Source organism: Poecilia latipinna, unplaced genomic scaffold (genome assembly GCF_001443285.1).
Source record: "Poecilia latipinna isolate Pla-1442-1.1 unplaced genomic scaffold, P_latipinna-1.0 Scaffold2, whole genome shotgun sequence".
Classification (NCBI taxonomy): Eukaryota; Metazoa; Chordata; class Actinopteri; order Cyprinodontiformes; family Poeciliidae; genus Poecilia; species Poecilia latipinna.
The window spans coordinates 591428-603978 of record NW_015112618.1 but is presented as its reverse complement, the minus strand read 5'-3'; the positions used below and the strand labels follow the sequence as shown (position 1 = coordinate 603978).

Below are 12551 nucleotides of genomic sequence, written 5' to 3'. Positions count from 1 at the left end.
ATGCTTAGAACTGTGAAAGTGTGGCATGTATTTGTTTTTTTCTGCCTTACTTCCTTGCAGTAATGAAGTCACCTCTTCAGGTCACAATTGCTGCTATCATTGCCAAGCATCTCAATGACCGTTGTTGTATTTTAGCTTGTTGGTTTCTCTGATGCTCACAGTGGGGATCGTACTCTGTGCTTCATTCACAAGACTCTCTCTGCTTCAGTAGACCGACACCACCAGCAGCTGGTGTCAGTCTGTTGTGTGGCATTGGAGTTTGACTCCTGCCTTCCAGTGGTAAAGTCTTCACTCCTCTATGACTTCTGTCTTAGACAATTTTGTTTCAATTAATTTTTTGATTTTAAAACTTTTTGTGATTTTGTGACTGACTGTGTTGCATCTGAACTTCCAGACAGAGCAATGATTTTATTTGAGCTAAATATACTTGGGATTCAAATTCAATTTAAAGAAAGTAAATAAGACTTAAAGGGAGAGACTCACCGTAGTAGATGTAGGAGTTGAAAGTCAGGGAGCAGTTCTGTATGTCGAAGGGGAAAGTGTAGATATTCAGGTTGCAGGAGCTCACAACTCTGACAGGAAACGAATTCCTCATCGTTCCATCATTAAACAGGTAAACATACGGGACTGATGGCGCTTTGTTCTCCTCCATGCTAAGAGGGCAAAAAATCAGAACATGTCAAGTTTAAGAAAATACATATTGAAAAGTGTCTTAACTTATTTGGTAGAAAATGCTGTCAGAAGAATATAAAAATGGAGAAAAATAAAAAGAACATTTAAACTAATCAAAACTTCAGCTTAAACATGTGTGGTTTCAAGGTAAAGATGTATCTTTTTGTCAATAAATATTTTGCAACATTATAGTTTAAAATTTATAATGCTGATTGCTGACAACTCACAACTCATTGATTACAATATCTGGAAGCCAAAACTTTTCCTTGGGAAGAGAAATGTTGTTGGTGCCGCACTGGACTGGATCCCAACTGATGAACTCATTCTTCCACCACTGAAACACAAAAATCTCAATTAGTTTTCAGACTTTATGCATAGAAAGTAATCAGTTGAATAAAAATAAGAAACAGCAACAAAGTTGACTCATAAATGGTAAAGAATGTTTTCTCAGCTTACATAGAAGGTCCAAATGTAAGTGATGAGGAGTTGGGACTTTTCATCCTGGCGTACAAAGACAACATTAAAAAAATAAACTGTACACTCTTTCTTTTATAAAAGAAATCATATTTTATTTGTAAGTGGCTTGAAGCTCAACATACCACTCCTAATATCCCGTAGAGAGTGAAGTAGACGCTGATGTTGGTGTAGGTCAGCTGGTTCTCGACGGGTCGTATGGCGCTCAGGTCGAAGGCAGGAGACAGAGCCGCCAGGAGGCTGGGCTGGTCCGGCTGGGTGCAGTTCACCTCGACGGCGCCGCAGAAAGCTGACGAGCAGGATTTTCACATAATACTGAGACTTCTTCTAAGCACTTCCCAATTTCATAGAATTAATGTTAAATGTGTTAATCCATGTTAAATGTGTGCAACATTTTATGCAACTTAATGGGAAAGCTTACAGATCAATTTTTACCTACACTTCCATTTTGATATGTGTCACTAAACTTTACAAATAATCATAGTGTCGATAAAAAGCTCACCCGGCAGAATGATGATGAGAATTGCCACAGTGGCTGATGGAAGAAGCCACTAAAATAAAATAAAAATTCACTGAGCAATCGATTGTTGTTGAGTTATTTGATGGTAAATAAATGGCTTTTAAGAGTTATGAACAGATTTTTTACAGAACAGGTTTTGTCTGACATGTAAATTGCTCAGTGGGAGACGATACTTTACCTTTGGTGCATATTCCTTGGATTTCATAATATTGGAAGTGAAAAAGTTCAGTTTTAGCAGTTTTCAGTTAAATGTTTTCATTCCTAAGAGAAAAAAAAAAACATACTTTAAACCCTCAATTTGAAACCTGATCAAGTATTATTGAAAGGTGAAGTATTTTTGCAACTCACCTTGCTACATTTAGGCTCTGATTGCTCATAAATACACAACATGACTATGACTTGAGCGTGTTGAGGACACGTCCCCCTGCAAATAATGTGGGAGAGCAGAACACAAAACAGGGCAGCTGCTCTCTTTGTAGCTGGTTTCAGATGAAACAAACACAAACCACAGCAGACGGGTTGTACCTCAGTGTGCGACTGTGGTGACCGACCACATCGCTGTCACAGTCACACCTCCTGGTTATAGGAAAATACAGGGTGAACACCATGCAAGGAACAGGTGTTTTCTTTTTCTTTCTCAAAACTTGCAGCCAATGAAGCAACTAAAGCGCATTATTTTTGTAAGAAATAATAACTAACAACTTACAATATCAGACAAATATAACCTTGGTAAATGCAAAAATCTGTTTCAAATGATATTTTCAAAACTGTCTCGCTTCATACATGGAGGTCTAAACCAAAAAGGTCAAAGTAGACAAAAGATTTCATCAATAGGTGATCACTTTATGTGAACTTTCAGATTAGTTCAACCCCACTCATACTGCTCTTGTGTTTGTCAGAAATACATTTAACTGAAAGTATTTTGGATCTGACTTTACTCCCTAACAGGGTGCAAAAACAACAACAACAACAACAACAACAACAACAACAACAACAAAAACACTGTCTATGACTCAAACAGCTGCAGATCATTGCCGTGTCTTAGTGTTCATCTTCCGTAATGTTGCAGGATCAATATACTTTATTCTGAAGAGAGGACTAAAAAACAGAAGTACATAGTTCTGAAGGAGAAAAAAAATTATAATTTTCGACTATTTTTACAAGTCAGAGTCAAAAGCTGGTGTGATCAGTTTTAGACATTTAACTTCAAATTAAAGATTTTCTCAATTCCTAATGAATACAATGTAAACAATATATATGAAGATACAAACAAGGTTAAAATGTCCAGGTTCTCATTAAACTACACCTTTAAGCAGTCAACATTCAGTGACATGTAAGAGATCAAAGCACTCAAAGTATTCAGGAATTTATCATATCATATCATATCATATCATATCTTGGTTTCATATTACACTGCAAATAGTCATCTTCACTTATGACAAACATTCGTTGAAAAAAATTAAAATCTTTTTATCATAATGTAAAACGGGTAGTATAAAAAACAGAGAAACATACACATGATTCAAAATCAATATCAAAATAAATAATTTTCAATCTTTCTATGTAATGTATTATATGAAGGAATAGCATAAAATAGCATTTAAAGGTGGTGATTTAATATATTAAGCAAAATATAGATCCGATAAATCAATTATTACAATAGTACATTATTTATTCAAAACAATTGAGTAGCTTTTTAATATATTGCATCACATCATTGCTAAAATAACTCAATGTTTAAAATTCTCTAAAAAATTTACAACATTCTGGACAAAATTCTGTATAAACCTTCTTAGTAAACGTAGGTCCCTCTAACTTGCAGCGGTCTACTGACTGCAGGAGATAACCCAGAGGATGATGATGGTGATGAAGCTGACTGATATGAAGACGATGTAGAGGCCAAACAGCAGGCGGTCAATGATGAAACCCACCTGGATCCATTCCTCAGAGCTCTGCTGCCCCTTCTGCTGCTGCTCAATCTCACAGCGGACGGCCTGCAGGACGCGGCTCAGGCTCTTCAGCTCCGTCAGAGCCTCGTCTTCCTCAGCTGATCCTCCCATTTCAAGAGGATTCACATCAAATCTGTTTGTTGTTCCTGGATCTGTGTGTAAGAAGCAACGAGACTGAAGTTCATGAAATTAGTCAAGATTATTTTCTTTATTTGATTCATTTATTTTCCTTCTTATTGATATTTAACATACTAGAACAAAGATTATCCTCTTTTAAATCACCAACTAGAATAGATTTGGTCCCGAAAATGCAAGATTAAAGTCTAACTCTATATAGATTTCATTGGGCTAAAGAACACAGACCAACCAAAAACGTGGGTGCATCTAAAATAGAGCTGCCAGAGTTTTGACTAATAGAAAAATAGATCATCACACCAGCTTTAGATCATTGCACTGCTTCTCTGTTTGTCCAAGGATAGAGCTTAAATCTTGTTGATCTCCTGTAAGGCGCTAAAAGGTTTTGTATTTTATTGCTTGGCAGTTTGGATTATCCTGCGTACAAATGGCGTTGCCTTGCTTTAGCCGCTGCAGCTTCTGTACCTGAACCCTTTGGTTTCTCTCTCCTTCTCGGCATGCAAACGAGACAGCCAAGGAAGTTCAGAACAAGAATCCGAATCCATCGAGGGACGGGAGAGAAGTCAGATGAGTTGATCAATATGTTGGTGATGAAGATGGTCTCCAGCAGACTGGCCACCATCAGGACCAGGCAAAGAGAGAAAAACACATCTAGGGAAAGAAAACTGTGATGTCAACATTTTAGCTAAGATTTATAACGGGACTTCTTTATATGTTACAGAAAGAGTATTGAAAATATCCTGTAATTTTTATAACTTTTCCTGATTCAACATGGCTGAATCAAAAGTAATTTGACCAGAATTACCTAAACATATCTCATTTAGATGTGCTACCAATGTCTGTCTTTACAGATTATATTTTTTCTTATATTTGTGTTCTTTTACACTTTGGACCTTTGTTGTACACAACTTTTGTTGAATCTGTTGTTTCACTTGTACTGAAATAGATAAAGTTATTTAAATTACATTTGATTTGTTGAAATAGAGATGCATAGAAAGGTTCAAGGACTCTAGAGGACATCTCCAATGCACTGTGCAGTAATTATCTGAAGCTCAGACTCACTTATCAGAGGTATGGTGTTTCCGGTGATGGGCAGCAGGTCGTTCATGATGAGCAGGAACACCGTGTAGCCGAAGATGATGGTCATCTTGAAAGAAGACCTGTCTGTGCTCTCAGGAGGCAGCAGGAAGCTGAAGAGGTCCAACGTAATGAGGAAGCAGCTGGGCAGCAGCAGGGTCACTACGTACATGATGGAGCGGCGCTGCACTCGGATCTGAAGAGAAATCATAATCAGGATTCAACCAAAATTAACAGTTCTTTTTTTTTAACATGCTAAAAACTTACATAAAATGCAAGCATGTCTGGGTAAAGACCCAGCTTGTCATTTTTCTCTATTTTCTGTGCAGTGATGTCCACCAGTGCCCATTCACCCATGGTGGTCATCACGTCCTTAGAGAATGTGGTCATTAATTCTGTGTCTCGTCCGAGAATAATGTTAAGCTCAATCGCTGGGAACAAACAACACAAACAACGGAGCTCAGTGAAAACCCACAAAAAGAAGCAATATCATTTAAATAATATGAAATGATTGGGACAGAATGAAAAAGGACATTATTATTGGAAATAATTACTAGCTGAAATTTTGATTCAATTTGTTATCACAATCACAAAGTTCTGTGTAAGTGCGTGGTATTTTATTTGACACTCCAACAGTGAGTAGTGTATTTTTATGAAGTGAAAACATACTTTGAAGATTTTTGTATGAACACAATTCTGATGAATGTGGTGGCAAATTTATCTGGCCAGTGAACTTTCTTCCACAGACTTCTGTGCTTCATACATTGCTCCAAAGATGACTTCTCATGACTTTCGTTCAAAATTAATTTTCTTCTTGACATATGACAACCCTGACAAACTTGTCATGGTTGGTTCGCATTTACTCCAATCTCTTAATTTATTTAGATGATGGATATAACAATTGTCCAACATCTATGACCCTCAAAGCTGTATTTATTCATACTTCATACAGTAATTAAGTCCACTCACACAGTTCTTGCTCAGATCCCCGTTATTATTTTTTGTACCACATGCCTGTTTCCCTTGTGCTGTATTATTTTGGACTCATCCTTTTTTGAAAATTTTTGGTTTGTCTTATTTTTTAAGTAAACTATTGACTTTCACCTGTTTACCCCTTCACTGTACTTGGATCCTTTATCATTTTATGACAGTGAAGTATGGTTTCTTTAAAAAGTTGAGGAGTCTAGCAAAGATTAATCCTTCCATCCATCTTCTGCTTATCCGGGGTCAGGTTGTGGGTGAAGCATCCCAAGCAGGGAGGCCCAGACTTCCCCAGGCATTCCCAGGCCAGATGAGAAAAATACTCTCACTTATTTCCTTACAGCTGGCTCAAAATGCTCCCATCCAGTTTTTAACACAGGAGCAAGATCCTGTTGCTCCCCTGCAATGCAGTTCTAGCATCACTTCATTGGCTTTCATTTTATTTTATGGTTAAATTTAAGACTTCGTAATTTGTTTGTCAGTTTCCTGGCAACTTGACTCGCTCTTATCGCTTAGCTGAACTTTAGCATTCATATGTGTCAACTCCTGATATCAAGGCAGCACATCAGATGCTTTATAGTACCCAAGGTTTGTTATAAATCCAAAGGTGGAAGAGCTATTGCCATCGTTGCTCAGGTCAGATAATATGGAGAGGTTTGCCTCTACAAATCAGGCATCTATCTGGTCTTTGAGACAGCATCAGACCTGAAGGAACGAAAATCTTTAACAACTGCTAAAATTGAACTTTTTCGCTTCTACTGTTATAAAATCAAAGGAATAGACACCAGAAGTAAAATATTATGTTCCCATTTTACTTTTATGTTGGTACTGTAATGAAAGAAAAATAATTTTCAGATTTCTATTACCAAGGAAAATAAAAACCTTTCACGCCACTTCATAATTATGCTAATGTTGGTGGTCTATAATTGTTAGTCTTCTGTGCAGTGACAGCCTGTTGTGAACTTATTGCTAACATCCATAATGAAACACTTTGAAAATTTTAAATGACAACAACTGCATCACAATAAAAAAAATAAAAAAATGTCTGTACTATTTTATTTTTTATAGAAGATGCAACATTTTGTTGCAGTGACTCACAGTAGTAGATGTAGGAGTTGAAAGTTAGGGAGCAGTTCTGTATGTCGAAAGGAAAGGCATAGATGTCAAGATTACAGGAGCTCACAACTCTGAGTGGAAGAGCGTCGTGCACCCTTCCATCGCTGTACAGGTATATGTATGGAACAGACGGTGCTTTGTTTTCCTCCATGCTAAAAGAGCAAAGCATACAAATATGAATTATAATTACAATTATAATTAATTTGTAAAAATCAATAATTCTGACTGATTTAAGCTGTTTTGTGTGCAAATATTGCTCAAAACAGCTCATATTTCATTAAAAAGATAAATATTTCAGTATATTATTGTGTTTTCCCAATATTACAGAGTGAGTAAACACATGCAGTCATACAAATAAATTTGGAAAATCATCCACATATTCAAAGAGGTGTCTTACAAGTGTATCACTTATTAGGAATCAACTCACAACTCATTGATGACAATATCTGGAAGCCAGATATTCTCTTTGGGAACTGAAATGTTGCTCATGCCACACTGAACTGGGTCCCACCTGGTAAACTCATTCGTCCACCACTGCAAGAAGAAGAAAAGAGTGGTGATAGTAGTACGCAGAGTGGCTCAAGCAATCTCTGACACAAATAAAATGAGTAAAGAAATCAAATCTACTGCTGTAAAAATCAAGCTGGTTGGTTATGATATTGATATTGTTCTGCTTACGAAGTGCATCCAGAGGTAGGTGATGAGGACTTGAGACTTCTCATCCTGAAAGACAAAATATTAAATTGTTGAAATAGGACTTTTTCTTATTGTGCATCTGTGAAAATAGACATCAAAATTAAATCACACTAAAATTAAACTATACATTGATGAGTAAATATGTTATTTTGCATGATGCAATCATTATAAAATTACTTTGGTTTTAACTTGCAGCCTGACATTTTTAAAAAAAATCAAATGAATCCCTCAGTTTATATTTTATATTAGAAATGATATGTAATAATAATGTGACACTGAACATACCACTCCTAATATCCCGTACAGAGTGAAGTACATGGTGATGGTTGTGTGTGTGGTTTGGTTCATTACGGGCCGGATAGCCCTCAGGTCAAAGACAGGCCTGAGCGCAGCCAGCAGGCTCGGTTGGTCTGGTTTGGAGCAGTTAACCTTAAAGGAGCTGCACAAAGCTGATGAGGACAATTTACAGGCAAGTGAGGCCACATCTGTGTTATAGTCATTACAACTGTACAAAAACAGAACATTCAAACATGCATATCTTCAATTTTCCAAATTGTGAATACATCTGAAATTACCCCTACTAATTATGGATTGTCTCAAAAAAAAAAAAAAAAAAAACTTTGACACTTGTCATTAAAAGACTCACCTGGCACAATAAGAATGAGAAAAACCAGAGTGGCTGATGGGAAAACCCACTAAAGAAAGAGAAAAGAATTGAATAGAGATTTGAAGCAGCATTCAGCTTCTATGCACCACAAAACCGGAACAACCTTCTAGAAAACAGGAAAACACTGAGTTCCTTTATATCTCGGAACTCAGCTGTTTGGAGTTGAAACCTAATCATGAAACGTCAATCAATAATCTGATGTGCAAAATGTAATGTTGTTCACTATGTGCTCTATGGAATTTAGTGTTTTTATGATTTAAAGCACTTTGAAACGCCTTGTTGCAGAAAGGTGCTATACAAATAAAACTTGATTGATTGATTAATATTTACTATCTGAGAGTAAATCAAAGTTAAAAAGTTATTTTGTGACAGATTGTAATATCCAGATTTTACAGGAGGAGAATATGCGTTACCTTAAGTGCAATTTCCTTTGACGCCATGATGCTGAGAGTAAAAGCTGAATTTTAGTAGCTGTCAGGTGGATGAAGCTTCTTCTCCTCTTCCCTGTCTTGGAATAGGAAAACAAATTGAAACTTCATGTAAAACCAGGATAGGGGATGGTCATCTATACAAATAATGTTGGAGAGACCAAACTCAAGGACGAGCAGCTCATTTCCTCAAAGTTTTTTTCATACAAGGCAAACAAAAACCACAGTTAGCATGATGCCCCTTGGTTTTCAACTCGCATGACACTAAGACTGACCACAGCGCTGTCAGACACCAGTGCTGCTGGTTATAGGCAAATAAACAGTAGACAGAATGTGCCAAGTGTCTGGTTTCTGGCCAAACATGCAACCTTTCTGCAGCATTTCATTAATTTAACAAACATCTTGCATATTATGTCATATGTTAATCATCTATCCATACTAAGATGTGATTGATTAATTTTGTTTTTTAATAAAGATTCTAAATAGATGCCTTAAAGTGGTGCTTTCCATTGTAAGGGTCAGGACCTCTCTGGGTTACAAGGCAAAGCTTACAGCTCCCGTTCAGCTTAACTGAGAACCTTCTACTTGAAAGATCTGTATTTTTCCAATTCGTCAACTGTTGTCTAATGCACTTTCTTTCTGATATATCAGTTTTTCTAATGCAAAAACCTTCAAAAAAGAGATACTGCAGAGACAAACAAGCTAAAACAGCAAGTGGTATCAAGATATCTTAGGTTTCAATTGCAACCTGCAAACTATGCAGAAAGAAGAAGATGCTGCTTTGGTACTATTAATGTCGTCTATACCACCGGAAAACAAGTAGACTCAATTTCTTATTTTTGCTTCAAATTCTAATGGCCAGCATCAACACATATCAAAATAAATGTGAATGCAAACTGAAACATTTCAGCTCAGCATGGAGTGCATCAGATAAAAGTTAATTCTGCAAAATATTTTGCATTTACAAGATGCTAAATGAGATGGCTCTACTTCCTTTTTTCCAGGTGCCACCATAAAAGCATGAAATAATTACAGACCAATAGATTTAACAAACAAATTAGGTGAGGGTCTTGCTGGGTTTATTGGATTACCCATGTGTAGGAGGCTGTCATCGCTGAAATGTCCTTTTTGAATTTATTCTCAAGACGATCCTTTCTTTGAGGATGTGTGCAGGAATAAAAACTGTAGTGTTTATTAATTCAAACTGAAGAAACTCACAAAGACAAAAAGGCAACTGAAAAATCTTATGGACAGGCACCACAGGTAGGCGCTGCAAATTGCCATAAACATCTATAAGGACTTTAGGATGAGGATTAGAGATGTCTTTCCCCCGGGGCTCGTAAACTAATGGTGGGTGGACGACTGGTGGAGCCGTGAAAACGAGGGTGGAGAAGGCGCAGAGTGGTTACGATGAGGCGTGGTCCGATGCTGATGGGCTGCACCTGAGGTACATGATGCAGAGATTGCATAATGCAGGCGAGGCTGGAAAGAACAACAGATCTTCAAATGCCAAAAATATAGTACATCTTTTAACAGTATTTGGGGCCCGGATAGCTTTGCCTCAAAAAGCTTTCTTTTAAAATGTTTGTGTTTTTAAAAGAAAAGGGTAAAATATATATTTTTCTTAAATACACAATTTATATATAATTAAGATAACAAGGGGCTTGGACTAAAAGCTAATAATTACCTAAAATCCTGCACACATTTTGTTGACAAAAGTAAAAGTGACCGTTTCATTTTTGAAATCAGCGTCTTTTTATTGTCATGTTTCACCACATTAACAATAATCCAGAAAAATGTACCTATTTGTGTACACAATGCATTACATATTTCTGAAATTGTTCATTTTTTTGCAGCAAAATCAAATGTTTAAAAATCAGTTTAAATGTTCATCTTGGCATAATTACTTATTCTTATGTCTATGCTTATTTATTCTTCAGTTTACCACAGTGACAAGTCACTGACACGTGCCTTTACACAAAATGTTTTAATATAACATATATGGTAATATTTAAATATATTAATATATTAAGAAACACAATTCATATGAATTTGTTTTTAATGTTAACATTTTAAATCAATGCTAAAACAGACACTTTCAATTTATAACTGAGGGAAAGCAAAGAAAAGAGAGGGGGGGAGAGAGAGAGAGAGAGAGAGAGAGAGAGAGAGAGAGAGAGAATGTGTTTAGGTCATTGTTTTGTACAAATTCCCAGCTTGCATCCCTCACAATGACCAGGCTCATGGGGACTCTTAACATCAAGGTTTCTGTGCATCTTGTTCTGGACTCCAAGATCTTCTTGGTAGCACTTAATTCTTATTTTCACCATCAGGTTCTCCATGAGGACTTCAATGTTGTCGGACTCCACACTTGGTTTCACCATCTGTGCATTGGGACATCTCTTGCAGTTTTGGCGCAAAGGCCTCACCTTGACGGTGCCCTGCCCATTCATGAGGCGCATGTGGAAAACCACCATGACCCGGTTTGACGGCCAACTTCTCTTGCATGAGTTACAGCTGAATCTTTAAGAAGAAAAAAGGCACTTCAATAAGAAATCTATACTTCTGGAGACAGATGAGCATGCATGCTGTTCCTCCAGCCAGTTATATATATATATATATATATATATATATATATATATATATATATATATATATATATATATATATATATATATGAACCATTTGTTCTGATTTTGAAAGCAGAAAGCTCTGTCACTTTTAATAGTTGTTGTGCTATGTTACAAGGTTTTTTTTTAATTTTTTTTTATGGTAACTCTATTTTTATCTTCCTCAGTAACCACTATGGAATTTCACTGAACCATCAGGTTCAGTTTATGAGTGAAAATGCTAGAATGATTTTTAGACAGTGAGATTTTATAGCAGAGTAATTTACCTATGCTAACTAATAAGATGTTTTACTTTCTAAAGACAGTAACTCACCATACAAAAACGAGGTAAGAATTGTCTAAGCACTTGAGTATGGATCTAGTGCAAAATACTTTCAACATGCATATAATGTATGAACACTTAGATAGATGAATACTACAAATTTTTGGAAATACCAAATTTAGCAGAATAAATTAATCAACAGTTAAATTCTGACCTTGCACTTGTTTTCCTCAAGTACGTCTTCCAGCCCATGTTTGGATTATTAGGAACAATACTTTCATCAAACTCCAAATGCCAAGTGTGTTCTTTTCGGTTAAGTGTTTCAATTTCAGCCTGAAAGATGCGGATCCATTCCTGTTGTTCCATCTTTATCTTTTAAAAGTAGATGTTGGTTGAAGAAGAGTCAGAGCTGGAACAGCTGATCTGCACAGTTGACAGCTTGTGAATGTGACTCTTTACTGCCCAGAGGGAGGGTTGCGGCACTTAGGAAAACGAAACTTAAAAGTAGGCAAACACTGCGTTAAGTTTCAGTTTTTATGCTTTCAGCATAAGAAAATTTATGAAATGTAGATGCAGAAACGAAACTGAAAGGTGATAAAACTGAGAAACACTTCCACCTGCTGGTGAAAGTGATAACTACATGTATTAGAATTCTAACATACAGTTGGAAACCTACATACCACAAAATACTCACAGCTGTAATTTCAGAAAAAAGTGTTTCAAAATTTCACTCAGGTTGAATGAATAAGTATGCCGCACTCTCCAGATTTTTATTTTTGAATGTTTTGGAAAATCTTGTAACCTTTAACTTCCACTTCGCAGACGTGCCTTATGTTGGCATATCCTATACAACCTTAAAAGAGTGGTAAAAGCATGTGTTTGTAAAGTGAAAAAGGTAAAAAAAAAAAATAATAATAAAAGAAAATCTAAGAGCATCATTACTT

At 36.3% G+C, this 12551-nt stretch overlaps 2 protein-coding genes across 2 annotated transcripts in view; both read right to left on the bottom strand.

Moving 5' to 3' along the window:
- The window catches only part of LOC106952839 (5-hydroxytryptamine receptor 3C-like), an 18595-nt gene extending 14878 nt beyond the window's left edge, over positions 1-3717 (bottom strand). Inside the window, exon 1 of the mRNA XM_015041249.1 lies at positions 3598-3717. The gene's annotated coding sequence lies outside the window, so the exon portion shown is untranslated. The remainder of the gene's footprint in view (positions 1-3597) is intronic.
- A 6729-nt stretch (positions 3718-10446) lies between these two features.
- Positions 10447-12120, bottom strand: LOC106951589 (receptor-transporting protein 3-like). The gene is made up of 2 exons (XM_015039257.1): positions 11822-12120; positions 10447-11238 (listed from the first exon to the last, which is right to left on the bottom strand). Exons 1-2 carry the CDS (start codon positions 11971-11973, stop codon positions 10908-10910), a joined length of 483 nt encoding a protein of 160 aa, XP_014894743.1. The 5' UTR covers positions 11974-12120; the 3' UTR covers positions 10447-10907.
- Positions 12121-12551: the final 431 nt, after the last annotated feature.